This window comes from Callorhinchus milii, unplaced genomic scaffold, assembly GCF_018977255.1.
Source record: "Callorhinchus milii isolate IMCB2004 unplaced genomic scaffold, IMCB_Cmil_1.0 Scaffold2, whole genome shotgun sequence".
In the NCBI taxonomy this organism is placed as follows: Eukaryota; Metazoa; Chordata; class Chondrichthyes; order Chimaeriformes; family Callorhinchidae; genus Callorhinchus; species Callorhinchus milii.
The window spans coordinates 114,928,808-114,947,058 of record NW_024704743.1 but is presented as its reverse complement, the minus strand read 5'-3'; the positions used below and the strand labels follow the sequence as shown (position 1 = coordinate 114,947,058).

The window sequence follows — 18,251 nt, the reverse complement described above, 5'->3', positions numbered from 1 at the left end:
TCAACAGCAACAATAAAATTACATTTGTATAGTGCCTTTCACATCGGGAGAACGTCCCTAGGCACTAGACACTAGGGGATTTGGACCTATTTACCTGCCTTTTTGCTATACCGTTTTGGAACTGATCTTCTTTTAGATAAATTCTTTTATCTGTTAATCTCTTTTTATGGGATGTTAATGGGCGGCACAGATAGCATTTATGTAGTAAATAATCATTTCAAATGTAACATTCATTGTTCCAGCAAAGAGTGAAAAATGAAGAAATTATTCGTTTGGCTGAAGAACGTCGTCAAGAAGCAGAACGAAAGCGAAAGGAGGAAGAGAAAAAACAGGATGAGGTTATTCGACAACAGCTTGAGAGGGAAGAAACAGCATGGATAGAGAAAGAGGTATATATTTAAATGTTAAAATGTCTGCTGTACAATGTGCAATTACTACTTTGACTTGAAAATTTGACTTTGACATGAAGGGCACTATATAAATGCAAGTTATTGTTGTTAGATTTTAGAATTTGATATTAATGCTAGAAATTATTGAAATGATAAACCTTTTGGGCCGAACCCCTTTCTTGTGAGGTCGTAGGTGATGTCTAAGACTAAAACAGATAAATTAAAATATTAAAAGAAAATGTGCATGTTTCACAGCGAAGACCCTCTCCACCTATTCCAACTGTGAAAAAGAAACAGGAAAATCAACGATCTCCATCTGTGGATAGTCGTGAATCAGTATTGGTGAGATATTTCGATACCTCGTTGCTCTTCAATGTAAATGAGTACAATTGAAACTAGTCAGTGGACTAGCCTAAATTCCCTTTATGAAATGCCTTTATTAGTTACTTAAAAAAAGGACTGAAAAAATATCCTCAATAATAGTAATAATCCTTGTATTTGCATCTTATCACATGATTGTATCATCTCCAAGCACTTTGCGGGATTTACTATAAAGTGTAATGTATTTTTAGGTGAATAGTGAATTGCATTCATTGCTGAGGTGCTCAAAAGGTGAGATTCAACTGCAATCAATCAGTTTCCTATATAAGGAAAAAACCTTTTGCCTTTAATGGTGATTAAGTGAATTTTGGCTCTGAGTTAAACTGTTTTACATGAGAACTGGTAGTAAATGAAATGATTACTTTGGTGTTGAACGTTGAACAGTTTACATTTTTTCTATGGCTTTAATGGTTATTTTTGCTTCACAGGATCGTCCACAAACAATCCCTCATTCACCACCAGTCCCTGCTAGACGAAACCAGCTTCGAGCGTATGGTAAAGAATATTGAAGCAAATGTTTCCTTTATGATTTGTGTTGTGGTACTCTAGCTTAATTATTTAGGAATCTAACTGGGGTAAACTACAGTATAGTGGTATAAGTAATAATCCTTGCACTTGATATAGCGCCTTATCACATCTTCTGGACGTCTCAAAGGTCTTCACAGAATATACTGCAAAGTGAATTGACGGTATGTTTTGTAGGCGAAAAGCACCAAGCAAGGACATGGCCAGCTGGCTCCGCTTGCCACCTGGTTCCCATGCTAAAAGAAACGTGTCAGACATCTGTTGTTTTAATTGCTTTAAGAGAATTTTTAGCTATAAACTTTTTTTTTACTATAGTTGTAAAAGAAACCTTTCTTGATGAGTGATGGTGCAGTTGGTATCTGTATGATTTCATGTCAATTCTGTCATTGTTTTGTGACAAGAAGAAATGTGCAAGACACACTGATCATAATGTTTACGCTTCTCCACATGCTTCTCTTTCCTCCTCCCTCCAGTAGAATGAGCCAAAATACCCTGTAGAATTAGTGGATCTCATTGTTTCCCAGCATTAGTTATGAGGAAATCCCTCATTAGCGAACCAATGCTAGATTTTTGAACATTATTGAACAGTGCTGAGGAGCACAGGGCAGCCTCCAAAGATTTATTGATATAGCCTATAAAGCTGAAAGCTGGCTACTAGGATACTGACCGACTGGTCAGTCAGCAGAGTCACGTTTTATCTTCCTTCCGTTTTCCCCTTCCTAGTTAGAATAGCTGTAATGCGTTTGAGTATTCAGGGTTACTGCAGTTGAGACTTCAAAAGCACCAGTTATTCCTGAGACCTAGAGGCTGGTAAACGAGATTCCACAGTATAAAAAAGATGAGACTGAGCTTGAAAGTGATAGACCAGTTAGCCTTATTAAACTACTGAAATTATTTTAAGGAATGAATGGGAAAAGGAGATGAGAATTATCCAGTAGATATGATTTACTTGGATTTGCAGAAGGCATTGAATAAATTCAATTTTGAGACTTTTAAAGGTTAATATTTGGATTGAATACTGCCTTTGAAAAAGAAAGCTTAGGTGGTGATGAATGGATAACAGAAAAGCACCATGGTGAACACAATCCTGCACAATTCTATTCTTGATCCCTATTCACATTGTTCATAAATTACTTGGGAGAGCACTTATTGTGATATAATCAAGATTACAATTCATTGTTAATGTGGGAGAATTAATGGGCTGGAAGAGATGAATACTAGTGGGTTGAATGCCTTTATGTTTTTATGAATATAATTTAAAAAAGCATTGAGGCTAATATACAGTTGAGTTCCCTACCTCCTCATTCTGGATAACCAGGTGCTCTCGCAAGTACATCAGCTGTAATGTTGGCAAATCTGTGCTTAGATTTCATGCTTCTTTAAAAATCTTTTAATTGTTCTTACTCCTAGTGAATGCCCAGCTTAAGAATAAGATAGTTGTCCGTGTAGAGAAAACACACTAACTAATATAGAAGAACAGAAGATATCTTCTGTTCCCAACAGAAAATATTGAAAATGAGCAAAAAAGGGAATGTTACGTAATGGTTATTTTAAAACTTGGTTTATAGTAGCGTAGAATGTCAGATGGTTGACAAGGTGTGGTACTATATTGATCAAATAACTGCTGTTGGTCAAGATTTTTGGTTAATATTCACATGTATTTTACAGAATGACCTGATATCTATCACTGTTTTCTAATCCAAAATAGAGTAAAATCCGAATTAATAATTAAATTATAATTGAGATTGTTTGTGTTTCGACAGAGGACAAGAAAGACATAATCAGCGAACTATCCACACTGAGAAGGCAGCTACGAAGTGAGGAACGACGTCTTGAGGGACAACTTCAAAATGTTGACAAGGAAGAAGATTTATTTTCTGTGTCCAAGTAAAAAGTCAATTTAATATTTTTGGTAAAACAAGAGAAAGGCAGTCAATGAGAATGTTTCGTAGATGAAACTCGTTGTCACTCTGTGTCTTTGACCGTCCTTGTATTTAGTTTGTTTGAGGAACTGTCCGTCAATCTCGTAAAACAGTGCAAAAATGTGGCTAACACGATAATAAATAAAACACCAAAGCCAGTAATGTTCCAGGTGAATAAGTGAACAACGGGTTTGGAACTGTTCAAACCCTTGTAAAGTAATGTCATGTACGTTTGGTATAACATTGTACTGTTCAACAGCTAAATAGTGTGGCTATGAATTTTTCCAAGTAATTTGTAGCAATAAGAATTGCATCTGATTTGCATTATTAGGCTTAAGTACACAGCTAATCTTGTATGTTTTCATGACTAACAGCCTATACTTTGTAACACGTTTCAACAGGAGGCGAGAGAAATATCCCGATATCTTTGATTTAGCCAGGCAGCGGATACAGGCCCCAGTGCGACGGCCTTCATCCAAAGATTCTTTGAATTTGCAAAACATCAGAGATTTTAATGACCTGAAATACAGAGGCAAGTTCAGATGTAATTCTCATCCATTCTCTGAATACAGAAATGTTAATTGTTCCAGGTTACTGAAATTACAGGACGGAAATGAATATGCAAAAATAAAATACATAGTGCATTGAATAACCAAGAAAGCAATGAGGATGTATTCGTTTCTCCCAGCCAGCATGAGCTCAGAGTAAAGCAAACAGTTAATTTGCTACATTCACTTTATTGCTTGATAAAGAACTGAACAGTTAGTTAAACTGGTTGAACAGTTCTACTGATTGTTCTACATGAATTTGCTTTAACCTCAGCTACAATGGAGTTCCTAACTAAGTTGAATTTCTATTTCCAACTGACCTATACTCGGCCTCTGACTGAGTAACATTCCTGGGGGCAGTTTAGCTTGTGTTTGTTACTGTAGGTTAATTGTTTGGACTTTTGTTAAGTGCTCTAGAGAAGGTTTCTATCCCCTAGATTCTAACCAATATTCCAAAAGTTAAAGAGCAATATTTTGACATTGCCTTACTCCTTCCTTTTGCATTCACATTACTTTAGTTACAATGAAAACAAGTGATGACGTATCTTTGAATTGACCTTTCAACAGTGGGAGAGACAAAGTGGTTTGACTATTGCTTGTGACAGTAATGGTCCAGGATTCTATCAAGAAATGTCTATTATCATTCAATGCTCTGCCAAAAAACTTTTTTTCAGATAAGGACAATGGTGTTTGATTTGCACATAACTTTTTTAAAAAAAATTTGATTGCTTAAATTCTTTATGGAACTGTTCTTCCACTTTGAACAGATTCAGCAACACGTGCTGAAGTAAGACAAAGGTACCCAGACCCTCCGAATGATAATAATACCCTGGAGATTCAACAGGAGGCACTACTGAGAGAGCAACGAAAGAATCTGGACAGGATGAGGAGGAAAGAAACAGGTTAGAATTATATTAAAACTTTTAATGAATGAGTATGACTACCCCCAGGAGGCCTGAATTATTTCATAACAGGTCTGCTTTCTAAATAATTTTTCTAATTGTGATTGTGTTCCTTTTATGGTTTGACACATCTATTATTAGTTAGAATTGAATTTTGATCAGTTGATCTACTTTGTCAACTGCACAATATTATTGCCATTAAATTGCATGTCCATGAAAACAATTTCCTGTGAATTTCTAGTGGTAAATACAATGTGAATCTCAGAGAAGCTTTACTAAGAAATTCACACTGTTGTATGCCATTTAGTGTAGCAATCCTCAACTGTGAACATAAGATTCTATTGAGAAATTACTTTTTGTACTTTTTCTTGTTTCAATAGCAGTCATTTAAGCAGACAGACCATTGGTAACATTTCTCTTCTGTAAAATCTAGTAACTTCTACCATACAGTTCTTGTAGTAGTTTCACTTTGTTTCCTAAGTTAGACTTATGTTCTGGTCACTCTATTGCTGTTCTGGCCAAGAGACATAAGCAATGGCATTATTCCTATTTCAATTAATGATACTTATTTATCAATGAGAATATAGTCTATTACCCATCTTTATGTTTAGACATTTTTCTGATCTTGCCCTTTGCAGCTGAGAGCTTTGTACCTGCTGCAAATCTACACAATATGGGGCTGGTAAGTACAATGTTGCTCATAATTCTGTACTTAAACTTCCAAGATGATATTTTAATATCACCATTTCAAAAGTACAAACCACACGTATTGAGTACAATTTTTAAAATCCTGAGTTATTTTGAAACTTTTCTAAATCCTTTCTTATTTTTTGGATCTTTCCATTCTTAAAGGATTTTAAATAGAAAAATAGATACAAAGTCAGTTATCAAGGAAGCAGAGTCTTAAAATCAGAATCAAACTTGTTAGAACTGAGGTCAGGAAGCATTTCTGCACCCAGAGGGTTGTGATGATGTGGGAAGCTCTGCCCGAGAAAGGTATTGAGGCAGTGTATTATCATGGGATGTTTAACAGAGACAGATACGTGGATAGTAAAGGTATTAGTGAATATGGCAAAAGGGCAGGGATTAAATCATCTGCCTAGATGTAATAAACTTGTGAATTTCTGTTTTTCTATCTACCTATTCTACTTGTACCCGTAATATTATGTTGGTTATATATTTTATAATGATTGCTTTATTTGCATCTTTCTATCACTCTACAGACAAGGGAGCCAATGAGGGAACCAAGTGAAGACTGGTTGAAAAACTCATTGCTTGAATCAGATAGCGCCTTTTTAGGTAAGCGCTCTGTATTCTTTATTACTCTCTGAAAGAGTGTATTTTTTCAGCTTTTTTTTAATCAGATTTAACCTCTATTAACCAGGAAGCCATGGAGAAACCTTCCCTCTTCAGGCATACACTGAGCCAACATGGCCTGAAACTCGTGCACGAGACCGAAGACGCCGCAATAAAGAGAGGCTAGATTTCAACTCTGTACGTACTTTATTGGATGTTCCTTGCTATTGTATGTGTTATTTTGCTCCCTTTTTCATAAAGAAAATGTAAGGCTATGTCCATTTCACATTGTTGTTCTTACCAAAGTTTCTAAAAATTTAATGTTTATTGTTTGGCACAGCTGAAAAGTGAAATGCATATACATGTTCTCTCTCTCTCTCCCTTTATTCCACGTGAATAATACATGCTAATCTCACTGACTGAGACACTGTTTTATGGGTATCCTGCAGGACCTTGTGCAAGTGGCCATTTTCATGTGTGAACTGGGGGGAGGGGGTACTCAGCCAAATCCAGTGGATTGCAAACAGGAGAGGCCATAACTGGCCTCTTCTCTACCTTAGAGTTGTTAAAGTGCAGTGTACTGTTGTCTTAGCCTAGAACAACTAAAAGCAGAGAGTAGGGGCAATAATATATCTTATAACCAAAATAACCGCTGGTAATTGTGGGTTCTTTTGTTTAATGTGCATTTTTTAAATTGTTTTCTGAAGAGTTCTGCAACGTTGCCCAATGTAAATGATGGTTAAAATTGACTCAATTTCTGTTTGTTGTTTTCAATTACAGGATAGTCCAATTGCCATGCACCCTACTCATCGAGCAGACAGCACCTCTCTGCACTCTGGCTCCACTATGCATTTGGATCAAGTAAGAGCCAGGAATGAGCAACGTATAAAGAATCTGGATAATTTGCAGCAGCCAGGTAAGCTACACATTCTTTCAAAAAAAAACAAAAAGTATTTCATTAAGTCAATATTATTATTTGACAGTGTTGCAAAGTGAAAGAGGTTCAGAAAAAGTCAATGGTATGCATTTCTGAATTCCTTTCCCCGGTGCTCTTTATAAATTACATTCTTGGAAATGTCAGTGTGGAATGATTTGACAGTTCAGTTTCTTTAAACATTCTTTAAAGATATTGTTACACTGGAAGATGCTGACGACATTCTGAAGCAGTTCTTATCACAAAACAAAGAAAGGCCGACCTCAATTGATACAGTGGCTACTGACCCATGGCTCCGACCAGGAACATCTGAAACTTTAAGGAAGTTTATGGACGAACATACCCAAAATGTCCGCCCACCTTCAGTTAACACATCTGCCTTCAACTGGCACGGTCATTCCACTGCACATGGATGAAATTATCTGCCAGAGACAAGAAGCGACTCAGTAGGGAATACTTTTGTTAGTGGATACATCTCTATGCACTTTCTTTATATATGTATTTAAATTTGGGGTCCATATTCTCTTCACCAGCATGTGGCCTTGAATAAACACATTACAAAAGGGCAAAAATCTTTCATCTGTGATTAAGAGTGGTAATCAACAAAGTATATGTGCTTAACAGTAAATTATTTCCAGGAATATTAGCATCTGGATTACACTGGAACAGAAAACTATTTTTCAGTTTGTTAACTGGATCTGGCACTAACTGGTGCTAATAATTGAATTTATTTTCCAAACCTGCATTGTTTCTTAACTTATATTATCAATGATTGTATTTGTTGTAACCTAGATGTGTGCAATATGTAAATAAATTTTATTTTTAAGAATATTGCATGTACTTTGAGATTAATTTAACAATGGGCCTAAACTGATGAGATATCACATTTTGTTGAGTTGCTGATTGTAGCTGGGTTAGTGTTGTTCTATTGTCAAATCAATTGAATTATCTCTTACAAGTCTTTGGATACCAAGGAACATTGACTTCTTGACCCCAGTGGATTGAATTTAAGAACCTTGGCTCGAGTTTCCAATCTTGTCACTGCTCTATTCCATCCTATGCTATCTTTTTCAGCCACCATTTGTTCTTTTGGCCCTGGTCTGCTGCTTGCTCCCCACTCCCTTCAAAAAATAAGATAAATCCTATTTAATATAGTGCATTTGACATCATAAGCACATCTCAGGATTTTACACAACTTGCAGTAATACACGTTGTTGCATACTGGAATTCAGAGCAACAAAAGGTTCCATTTAGTACCCGTCATTAAACACCTCAATCAAAAATAACCAGGCTCAACTACTATCTCATTGCTGGTGGAGTGAGTAGCTTTCTAAACATCTCAATGGGCAAATGTAAAACACTAAAAGCATGTATTCTGTTTAAAGGACAAGAACAATTCAGAAGATTTGAGCTCATCCTTTCAAAATTCCAAACTTATCAAATGCCCATTACATCATCTAACTGTCTCTTATCCTCTTTTCAATCAACCCTCCATAGTAATCCACTCCACCTTTTGATTATAATGTGAGATTATATCCTAGAATTACCTTTCATAAACCTGCAACTGTACATTCTTGTTTTATAGCTAAAATATGTATTTACTTTCTCTATTCTGCAAAGGATCTTACATCACAACTTGGATTTATATAGTACCTTTCAAATAAAGTCTCACAGCACTAACACAAGTTAGGGCACACATAGATTAAGGAAATGAAACACAAGAATGTTGACCAAAGGCAAAGAAAGTATGTTTTCAGAAGTACATTGGTGACAGGATGAAAGGTAGCAAGATAAAGTGGTTGAGGAAGAGAATCCCAGTGGACAGAGGCATAGCGACAGAAGGCTCTGCCTCTCATAATGAAGTGAAACTGACAGCCTGCCTCACTGGAAAGTTGCACTGACTTTCCATACAAACAACCATCAGCAAGTCGCAAGTCCTTCAGCTGGTAATTGAACACAATCTGTTTCAATGTGTGTAAACAAAGGTAAGAACACTGTTAATCAAAATGAGACTGCACTGGTAAAAGAGAGTTCAAAAACTTTATTGACCTAAGACCTGATTAGAATATGCCAGATGATAACCAATATTGTACAGAAAGTTGTACATATTTTTACATAGAAAACTTTACATGTCTGTACCATATACATTTCAACCTCCTCCAAATATTTATTTTCTACATCCACAGTGACTAGGAATGCTTGAAACTGTCGTGTTCATCTTTTAATCATTAAAGCTCAATTCACAGCTTCTTAATAATTAGGTTTCAGTACATTTCATCATCCCAAGCCCCAACTGATTCATTATTTAATATATTTAATTTAACATCAAATTTTATACATAGACAGCAGAACCTACATCAAACATGGAGACAGTTTTATGACAGTGCAGATGCACTTCAGATCAGCCCGCAGTGATTCGAGTTCCAGTTGAGAGGATCAATATTTTTTTTAAAACAGGCCCTTGCCTGTAATATGCAGGTAAGAGAAAAAAACAGCTCTGACAGGGTAACCATTCTGTTAATTGCACCAATGATAATGTCCTTAGTGCCTCCTTGCTCTATTAACCATCACCTCCTTCGATTCCAATACAACTGCATTGAGCAACATTCAAGAGAATTTTTTAAAAAAATTCACAAAGCCAAAGAAAAATAATCCCCAGTGCATACAATGAACAATAACATTTATGCGACATCAGCAAATCAACAACATAAAATATGAAATAAAAGAAACATCTGGAAGAACTATATAGTGTTGTGTACTTTACAGATTGGTGTCTGTACAACAGATTTTACAGAAAGATGGTCATTGAGCTGTGCAAAAAAAAGTTACTGGACAATGTTCACTGATCTTTGCTAGTAATTGTAGAAATGAAATGTCAATTATGCCTTTCATCCTGCCTGTAAGATGATAAAGATACTACAAGATTATAGTTCCCTTAGAGCACATATATTAGTCACTGTCAAACACTTCTGATGCCAGAAGTTTAAACCACAGGACTCATTTAAATATTTTCTCCCCTGTACAATAGGCACTGCTTCCTGTCCATGTTTCAAGTCTGAGTCAGTGCACTTCTCCACACTGCATTCTCAAAGTGTGAACATCAAAATTGTGAAGAGCTGACTCCACGCTTCGCATGTCTGTACCTTGCATCCTTCAGATAATTAATGCAATGGAATAGAGCAGTTTAAGCTTTGATTACAGTTCACTCATCTGTATCTTTTAGGCATTTAGAAACCAACAGAGTTAAGCACCATCCTTTACAGAAAAATCAAGGAGGGATTGAGGCAGGAAGAGATAGTCAAACGAGGCCTTGTCCTTTTCAGCAAACATATGGACAGACTGGTCTAGCTAAGATCTCAGTCAAGGTTACTGCTTGGTTGATCCATGCTCTTGGTCTAAGGGATGGGATATTTTAAAGACTATGCCAATACGGAGATAAAATTTGCGTAGGACAGCTCGCAATTCAGGAATCAGATCAAATTGCATAATTTCACACAGAAACGGGTAGTACCTTGATGCATGGGCCTTGAACTGGGGAAAAAAAATACAACGATTACTAGACCCCATTTGAATGCAGAAAACACGCCAGTTAGACAAAACGCAATGCTCATTTTAAGCAGGTATGATATTTTAACAATGATTAGATATCAAAAAAAGTGCAATAAATATTTTTAAATAACTAAGATTTTTCAGTTATTGCATTCATGCTATCGGAGGAATTTACATTAAACATTAACTGGGAAAATTAGATGTCATATCCAGGATCTAAACTTACCTGTTCAGGTTAATGGTTTTCATGCCTTTGCAAACAATCCTAGACTTAGCAATTCCGAACTTACTTTAGTTTCACTAAAACACCCAGGTTAATTTTTTTTAAAAATCATGCTTTATTAAGAGGGGGAGAAACACAATTGTAGCATAAATTGAATCTTGAAAATATGAAGAATGGCCTTGTGATTGATCATTAAAGAACACTGAATAAAAAATGTAAACTTTGCATCAACAGGATATTTGAATTCAGATTCTTACCCTTTCGTCACTTATTTTAAGAACTTTAGTTAAGAAGAGAAGTAGAAGGTTCGTCCAGGCCTCCCGGTGACTTTCTGAGGTAAGTGTCAGGAAGTAGCTGAGAGCTTCACTGCAAACACTGGGAAGGAAATCAGTGTTACAATGTACTGTATTAAAAAATCTCAGTTGTAAAACCCAAAGGAAGCCGTTTCAGATACAGAACTCTCTGCCTTCACTCCCTTTGGCTTACTTTGAAAATATTTGACCTTGGCCTTCCCGCTTAAATCGTTAACCAGGAAAATCAAAAGAAAAAGTTGCATTCTAAAATGAAAATGCTATTATGGTAATAAAATTCCTGATGAGGAGTAAACAAGCACACAAAAATAATATATCTTGGTGCAGAAAAAGACTGAAAGAGAAATTTGTTTTATGAGAACACAGGAATAAGTGACAAACTTTCTGATGTTGTAGTATCTTTCCATTAACATTCACTATCGAACATTAATTGAATTACACTAAAGATTGTAGTCAATTCAAGCAATTGGATAAACCTATTGACATCAGACGTTTTTCCAATTTGGTACTGAGATGAAGAACTAGAGGAAACCCACAACTAATCCAAGATCCAAGCCAGAATCCCGGAAAAGGAGGAAAAGAAGAACCGTGAGCACGAGCACAGCAAGAACATTTTGGAGAGGAGCAATACACAAGCTATATTGGGTATAACACAACTACCCAGGAAGTTTGATGTTTTCGTTCACAACCTCTGCCACTAGAACTATCTTTTCTAACCAGTGACAGGATTTGTTACTTACTTAAGTAATCGCTGCTGAACTTCTACCCAAGCGTCACTGCGGTTTTTATCCATGTACATACGGAACAAAATGCGCAGGCCACAAGCAAGGCTGCTAGTCTCTTGTTTCAGAAGATTGGGCTTTGATTTGCCTTTGAACCCTGCGATTACAGCAAAACAAATTGTTAAAAACAACATTTCTGGATGTTTCTTCAAACAATTATACAATTTTGACAAGAGTGCAAAAATCACACCAGATAACAGCACAGAGAACCCACATACACTGATTCCAGCGAATTTACTCTTACATCTCATCAACTGATGAATTTTCTTCTACATGAGATGAGATTACAGTCTTAAAAGTTCAAAGGGTTTATTCCCCTTTCCTTGCCCAAGGCTTTTAGACTTTTGTTTTTCCTTCTACTGGTGTGAATGCCTAATGCACATTATTAACTAACCCAGGCCAATCGCTGTTTTTCGAGTCACTATGGCTGAAATCAGAAGCACTGATATGGGAACAGCATACTTCAAAATAAACAATTAAAATGAACGAAATAAGAAATGAAGATGATTTCCTTTTAGTAAAAGGTTGATAAGCATATGGAATAATCAGACAGAACAACAATTTGCATTATATAGCAAGGCGGAGAGAATGGAACAATTAAATGAAAAGGGGGGTAAGCACAGGTCGTGGAACAATTAAATGAAAAAATTATGGTTATTCGACAGGGTATAAATTTCTCTAAGGAATCTCCTGCCTAAAAAACGAACTTAATTTATGCAATGAATGGAAAGTTAAATTAATTACATTAGGCACTCATTGAAGAACTGTTATTCTTTGTGCTATTACCCATTTCGCCAATGTTAATAAATAGCAATATTCATTGATGTTACATTATTGTGAATGAGTTCACGCAGTTTCTAGTAAAGGCAAAGCTCGCGATTAGCAGTGCAATTCTGATTAAATGAGTTTACTGCTAGAGAACCAATTTTGACATCCTGGTAGCTATATAAAAAATAATTGCCATGATCTTTCATGGTATAACTAGTTTGGTAACATCAAAGATGTGATGAGAAAATGAGATCCTACAACAACAACAAGATTGCATTTATAGAGCGCCTTTTACGTCGGGAGGACGTCCCAAGGTGCTGAACGGTCCAGTTCATGAGGCTTTGTGGGAAAAAATATCTGTTTTTCATTTTTACAGTGCTTCATTCTCTCAGAAATATTTTATAATATTAAATCTACTTAAACACCTCTTGAAAACTAGAAATTATGTACTGAGTTATGTTTGGGGGCATTACAACTGATCTCAGTGCTTTGGGCTTAAGGGGAGAGAAAATGTTAGGGTTCCCATCTCTGATTTTTATCCAGTGAATGCTGGCTGGAAAGTACATATGTGGAGGATCTTGTGGAAGAGAGGAATCAGGCTCAACTGTAACTCCATAATAATAATCCTTGCATTTGATACATTTAACACGTCTTCGAGATATCTCAAACTGCTTCACAGAATATACTGTAAAGTGAATAATTGCCTGTATATTATATGGGTGAAACCCAATAGTCAATTGTGCATAGCAGTGTCCCATGAACAGCCATGGATTGAGTGACCAAATCAGTATTTATTTATTTATTTTTTGAAGGGATTATTATCCCCAGAAAAGCAATCCGCCATTCGACTAACAACTGGTTTCCTTCTTAGTGCTAGGTAAACAGGTGTGTGGAGTAAGGTAACTTTTCAACGTTTCGCCCTGGAGGTAATCAAACCCAGGTTCTCTCACTTGTGAAGCAAGTGCTCTAACCACTACCCTACAGGACTCCATGGCCAAATATCCCACAGACACTCACTGTATGTACAGGTTTCCAGATGACAAATTGCCACTTGGGCAACAAACTGGAGAGCAGTTGGTGTTCTTGGAACTAAATTCACAACCTCCCACCCAGCAGCACAGAGCACTGGGGATCCAATACCAAATGCTGAAAGCTCATTTTTTCCTTTGATCTGCTTTTAACTAAATGCAAACCTAACACATCATATCCTTGGTTTGATTTTGCTTTTTAAGATCCCCAGCGATTGGGGAAGCAGTTTTTAGAGCAAAGAAAAGGTTTACAATCATTATTAAAAGAGCCCAGCAAGTGCAAGCTGCTGCTTTTTCTGTCACGAACAACAAGAAGAACTTCCATTTATATAGTGCCCTTCACATTGGATAGCATCCCAGAGCACAACACAGTGCTTACAAAGACACCTTCCCCCAATAGCTGGAGATGCTTCATACAGGTAAGAGGTCCTAAAACCACTTCATTACCTTTACAACTCAGAAGGCTTGAACCACTTATGTTCAATAGTTATGCTTTCATTTTTTTTGCTATTGAAACCACTAAGTGAAATGAAAATATGAATATACAGAATGCTCTCAGAACAAGTCCTTTGAGTTGTTCTGGGAAGGACACAACTTCATTGCATGTTTGACATGAGGCAGAACAACCAGCTTGGCTCATGGCTCTGAAAATCTCACTCTTAAGACCTGCTCAATGTTGGTAGCTCTGAGATATCATTCTTTCACGTTGTCAGACAACTGGGTTTAACCTGTGATATTTCTCAATAGGATTCTTTAATAAGGAATCAGAGTTACACAATGGGGACTTCTGCGAGAGTATGTCATGTTGACCTGCAGGAACTCGCTTCCCTTTTGACATAATCTACTTCAGGAATGGAGTTCCTCAGGTCGACAGGAATTTTATTGGGCTTCATTATTCCAGTTAAGAAATAAATGGAATAAACTCTTAAAATAAGCACACTTAATACAAATATACTTTTGGATATTGCTATAAAACTTGCTGGAATTATTTGAACCGCTATTTGTTATTTTGTTGAGAATTATGCAAATAGAAGATATGGTTAATTGCTTCAAATTCAGGCAATAACCTCGGGTGGTATCACATTCCTCACAACAACGTACATGCTCAAACACAAAGAAGGAACTTAAAAATAATAAGAAACTAAAACCAGGTAAATTTGTTTCCGGAAGAAAATCTGCAAAGGATACCATCCAAAAATAAGTTGTAACTGTTGTATATTTTATCAATGCCACTCTTTGACCATGTCTACAGGCTATTCTGTTTTTTTGTGGCAGTGACGGTTTCTTCAGTAAAATAACAGTAGTAGAAACACCTTAATGCTTTAGCCAGTAGAGGGTGCACAAGATCAGAAAACAAATGAACAGGTTGCAAGCTTTCCATTTGATGAGAACCAGTCATCGGCATAATTACAGGGATGTGAGACACAACAACACATTTTAAAGGTTCAGATGGCATTACAAACTGCAGAAATAAAGCTCGAGCAGTCTATAACATCACCCGAGTCTTGAGACCAAATCAATGCCTTTTAATATAAAGTATGGTGCAAAGTTGTGTTACAGTTATGTCTTCTCTTTATTCTTCAAAAGGAATATCATTTTAACCCTCACATGTGCCATGTCCTTAGCACAGAATTCATTCCATATATTACACAACATGTCCCAGCAGGAAATTCTGGGATGCTTTTATTCTACAATTGTTAAGGATTATTTGTTAGCAGATGTCATAGTGGCAATCACATTATTCAGCACCTCAGTTTTATCTAAATGCTCTGGAGGAATAATATATTCTGCACACACACATTGATACAGTACTTTCTCACCACTAGTCAGAACTGCAATTTAATCAGCACCTTCGCAGGTAACCTTGGCTGAGATTATGAAAATTAGCTATGAGCAATTCTGGAGATAGATCCACATCCCATCACTGTTAACATATCACTGTGCTATTATGCTCAACCATCAAAGTGTTCCAATCTCATTAGTACTGGGTGCTAAATGCTACCTCTAATAAGAATTTTCAAAACCACAGCTGCACAAACTTCTCAAATCACATTTTCCTGTTCTTGTGGTGGTAAATCTTAGTCTTTCTCTAACTCGTGTTTCAAAAGCTTTACACACCTGCCTTCCACAGTGCAGTTCTCTGTTCATTGTTGGAATTAAAGGACTTTGCAAATCGATGGGACTCCAGCAGGCAGTCCAGCAGTTTGAAGAGCTGTTGGGAAGTCAGATAGTGATACATTCCCTGGTCTTGCTTTTCAACATGCACATCGACCTCTATTGCGTCTTTCTGCAAAAAAGCAAAAACCATCAAAGGCTTACTACACAAAACACTATTTGAAATGTAAAAATTAATTATTCATAATCTTAGAAATACAAGGGGAAAAGATGCATCAGAAAAAAATACCTCAGGACAATCTCACACAAAAAAACACACTCTAAACCAGAGAAAAGCTAAGGAAAATTGAGGAAAAATAATTTGGGAGGATTTGTTTTGCAACAGTATACCTTGAATTTTATCCCATTTCTACCTGAAAGAGCAGATGTTCTTTTTTGTCCCCGCCTTTGTCATTCGAGGGAGTCAGGAGGAGGATGGGGGAATCTCAGGGGTGAGTCATTCTCTTCCCACCCGTGAGAGCACTTCACTCTACTCTTTGTGCTTTGCTTTAGTCGTGAGGCTGAGATTTGGAACCAAGCAGTACAGGGCAAAAGGAAACTGCATTTCCCACTGATGTTTTAATGCACTTTGAGACTAGAATATAAGGTACCACAGTACCTGGAAAATATATAATAATCCTTGCATTTGATGTAGTGCCCTCTCACATCAGGTCATCTCAATGCGCTTCATAGGATTTGACTGTAAAGTATAGTTACTGTGTATTTTGTAGGTGAATGAACCAACCAATGTGTGCATAGCAATGCTCCACCAATATGAAGTGAATCATATTTAAATAAGTATACATTGATATTTTAATGTTTTACATTAAGTTGAATAACTCATCAAAATGGGAACCTTTTAGAGATATTCATCACTGCATCACTGGGAATAGATCAGTTAGTTAGGAGCACCTCAGAATGTAAATAAGCCTCATTTGTAAAACCTGCACGGTTTGCAATCTCACTTCCCAAAATGAAAATATTCGCACAACATATTGAGGTGAACAACAGTTTACTGTTAACAGACACTGTAGCTTTAATGAAAGTTGCTCAACAGGAGTCCCATTTCCTAAATGTTTATTACTCTGTTTTGGCATTTGGAACAAAATATGTGGCTGCCAGCATGCATCATGGAAATGTGTCAGGATAAGTAACTGGTCTGTGAGAAACCGAACCAAGATCTGTGGATTCAGTCAATAGATTCTATGTTATTAGCTTGCTGCCCTCACATATAAAGCAAAGTAACTGATCCAATTTGTTGAGGAACCAGTTTGCCAAATTGAATTCTGTTAATCAAAAACTTCAAAAGTGATTAACATCGACACAAGTGAGGAATCACACACAACATCAAGACATTCCTGCTGAAGTCAGACATGCTGAGATGCTTTATTGACCAATGTGAAAAGCTACTGTTGATTGCTGGCCTATCAATGAGACTTAGGACCATAGGTAGGTCTTCAGTTCTGTGAGTCATAATCTTAATGGGGAGACCATTTATTTGCTGCTGGACAGGAACTGTGAAACATGTCAATTATAACTCATTACATTGTGGAGTCCTGTAGTCCTGCTCAGTGGTTAGAGCACTCGCCTTGCAAGCGAGACACCTGGTTCAATTCCAGGCAGGGCGAAACCTTGGGCAAGTTTCCTTACTCCACACTCCTAATAATAATCCCTCCAAAAAAAAACCGATAATAAATTGGTCATTTTCAATCCACGACTGTTTGTGGGACACTGCTGTGCGCAATTGGCTGCTGCATTTCACCCACAAATATATGGTCAATTCACTTTACAGCATATTCTGTGAAGCGCTTTGAGACGTCCAGAAGACGTGAAAAGCGCTATATCAAATGCAAGGATTATTATTATTATTATTGATATAGTGTTATAGTTTCCTCAACCTTGGTATCACTTTTTCATGAATCCTTGATCATTTCTGGATTTTCTATTCAGAATTAACAATACAAACTTCAATAAATTGTGAACTGTTTAATGAGATGTGGGTTCAAGCCCTACATTGAGACTGCAAACTCACAGAGTAGGCCGACACCACAATACATTGGTGCAGGTGCCATCCTTTGGATGAGACACTGAACCAAGGACCTGTATGCCTGTTCAGGTAGACGTTAGATATCCCATGGCACTTTTCAAAAAGAGAAGTTTCTCCTCATGTCCTGGGCAATAAGCCCCCAGATAAAGTTGATCATTCACTTCATGTCTTTGTGGGATGTTGCTATGTGCAAGTTGGGTGCTGTGTTCGCCGATGCATACAGTCACTACACTTTACAGTAAAATCTTGGGAAGCGCTTTGAGACTTCCTCCTGTTGTGAAAGGCAATGTTAAATGCAAGGCTTATTATTTAGATAAATGGAATGTGGCATGTAAATGACAGAACCCAAGGATGGGTTATACAGAGATAATTCAGCAAAAACCTGTTGTGAAAAACAACAGGATTTAGAGAAAAGCTTCTTAATCGCTTACCCACTCATACAAAGTGAAGTTTTTTTCAGCAGGATGGCAGCTTTGACATTAAATAAGTCAG

At 36.8% G+C, this 18,251-nt stretch overlaps 2 protein-coding genes across 7 annotated transcripts in view; one reads left to right on the top strand and one right to left on the bottom strand.

The window, feature by feature from the left end:
- Nucleotides 1-7,728, top strand: part of LOC103174456 (centrosome and spindle pole-associated protein 1) — a 46,862-nt gene extending 39,134 nt beyond the window's left edge. For all 5 annotated transcript variants that reach the window (XM_042332101.1, XM_042332100.1, XM_042332098.1 and 2 more), the window contains 11 exons: nucleotides 243-389; nucleotides 645-731; nucleotides 1,199-1,265; nucleotides 3,059-3,182; nucleotides 3,619-3,749; nucleotides 4,533-4,667; nucleotides 5,306-5,349; nucleotides 5,891-5,966; nucleotides 6,052-6,161; nucleotides 6,744-6,879; nucleotides 7,090-7,728. In XM_042332101.1, coding sequence (XP_042188035.1) covers nucleotides 243-389; nucleotides 645-731; nucleotides 1,199-1,265; nucleotides 3,059-3,182; nucleotides 3,619-3,749; nucleotides 4,533-4,667; nucleotides 5,306-5,349; nucleotides 5,891-5,966; nucleotides 6,052-6,161; nucleotides 6,744-6,879; nucleotides 7,090-7,313 — 1,281 coding nt within the window. In that variant the 3' untranslated portion in view covers nucleotides 7,314-7,728. The remainder of the gene's footprint in view (nucleotides 1-242; nucleotides 390-644; nucleotides 732-1,198; nucleotides 1,266-3,058; nucleotides 3,183-3,618; nucleotides 3,750-4,532; nucleotides 4,668-5,305; nucleotides 5,350-5,890; nucleotides 5,967-6,051; nucleotides 6,162-6,743; nucleotides 6,880-7,089) is intronic.
- Nucleotides 7,729-8,923: 1,195 nt separating this feature from the next.
- Nucleotides 8,924-18,251, bottom strand: part of arfgef1 (ADP-ribosylation factor guanine nucleotide-exchange factor 1 (brefeldin A-inhibited)) — an 83,999-nt gene continuing 74,671 nt past the window's right edge. For both annotated transcript variants that reach the window (XM_042346786.1, XM_007886887.2), the window contains 4 exons: nucleotides 15,677-15,845; nucleotides 11,721-11,859; nucleotides 10,927-11,044; nucleotides 8,924-10,428 (listed from right to left, as the gene is read on the bottom strand). In XM_042346786.1, the coding sequence (XP_042202720.1) occupies nucleotides 10,264-10,428; nucleotides 10,927-11,044; nucleotides 11,721-11,859; nucleotides 15,677-15,845 (591 nt within the window). In that variant the 3' untranslated portion in view covers nucleotides 8,924-10,263. The remainder of the gene's footprint in view (nucleotides 10,429-10,926; nucleotides 11,045-11,720; nucleotides 11,860-15,676; nucleotides 15,846-18,251) is intronic.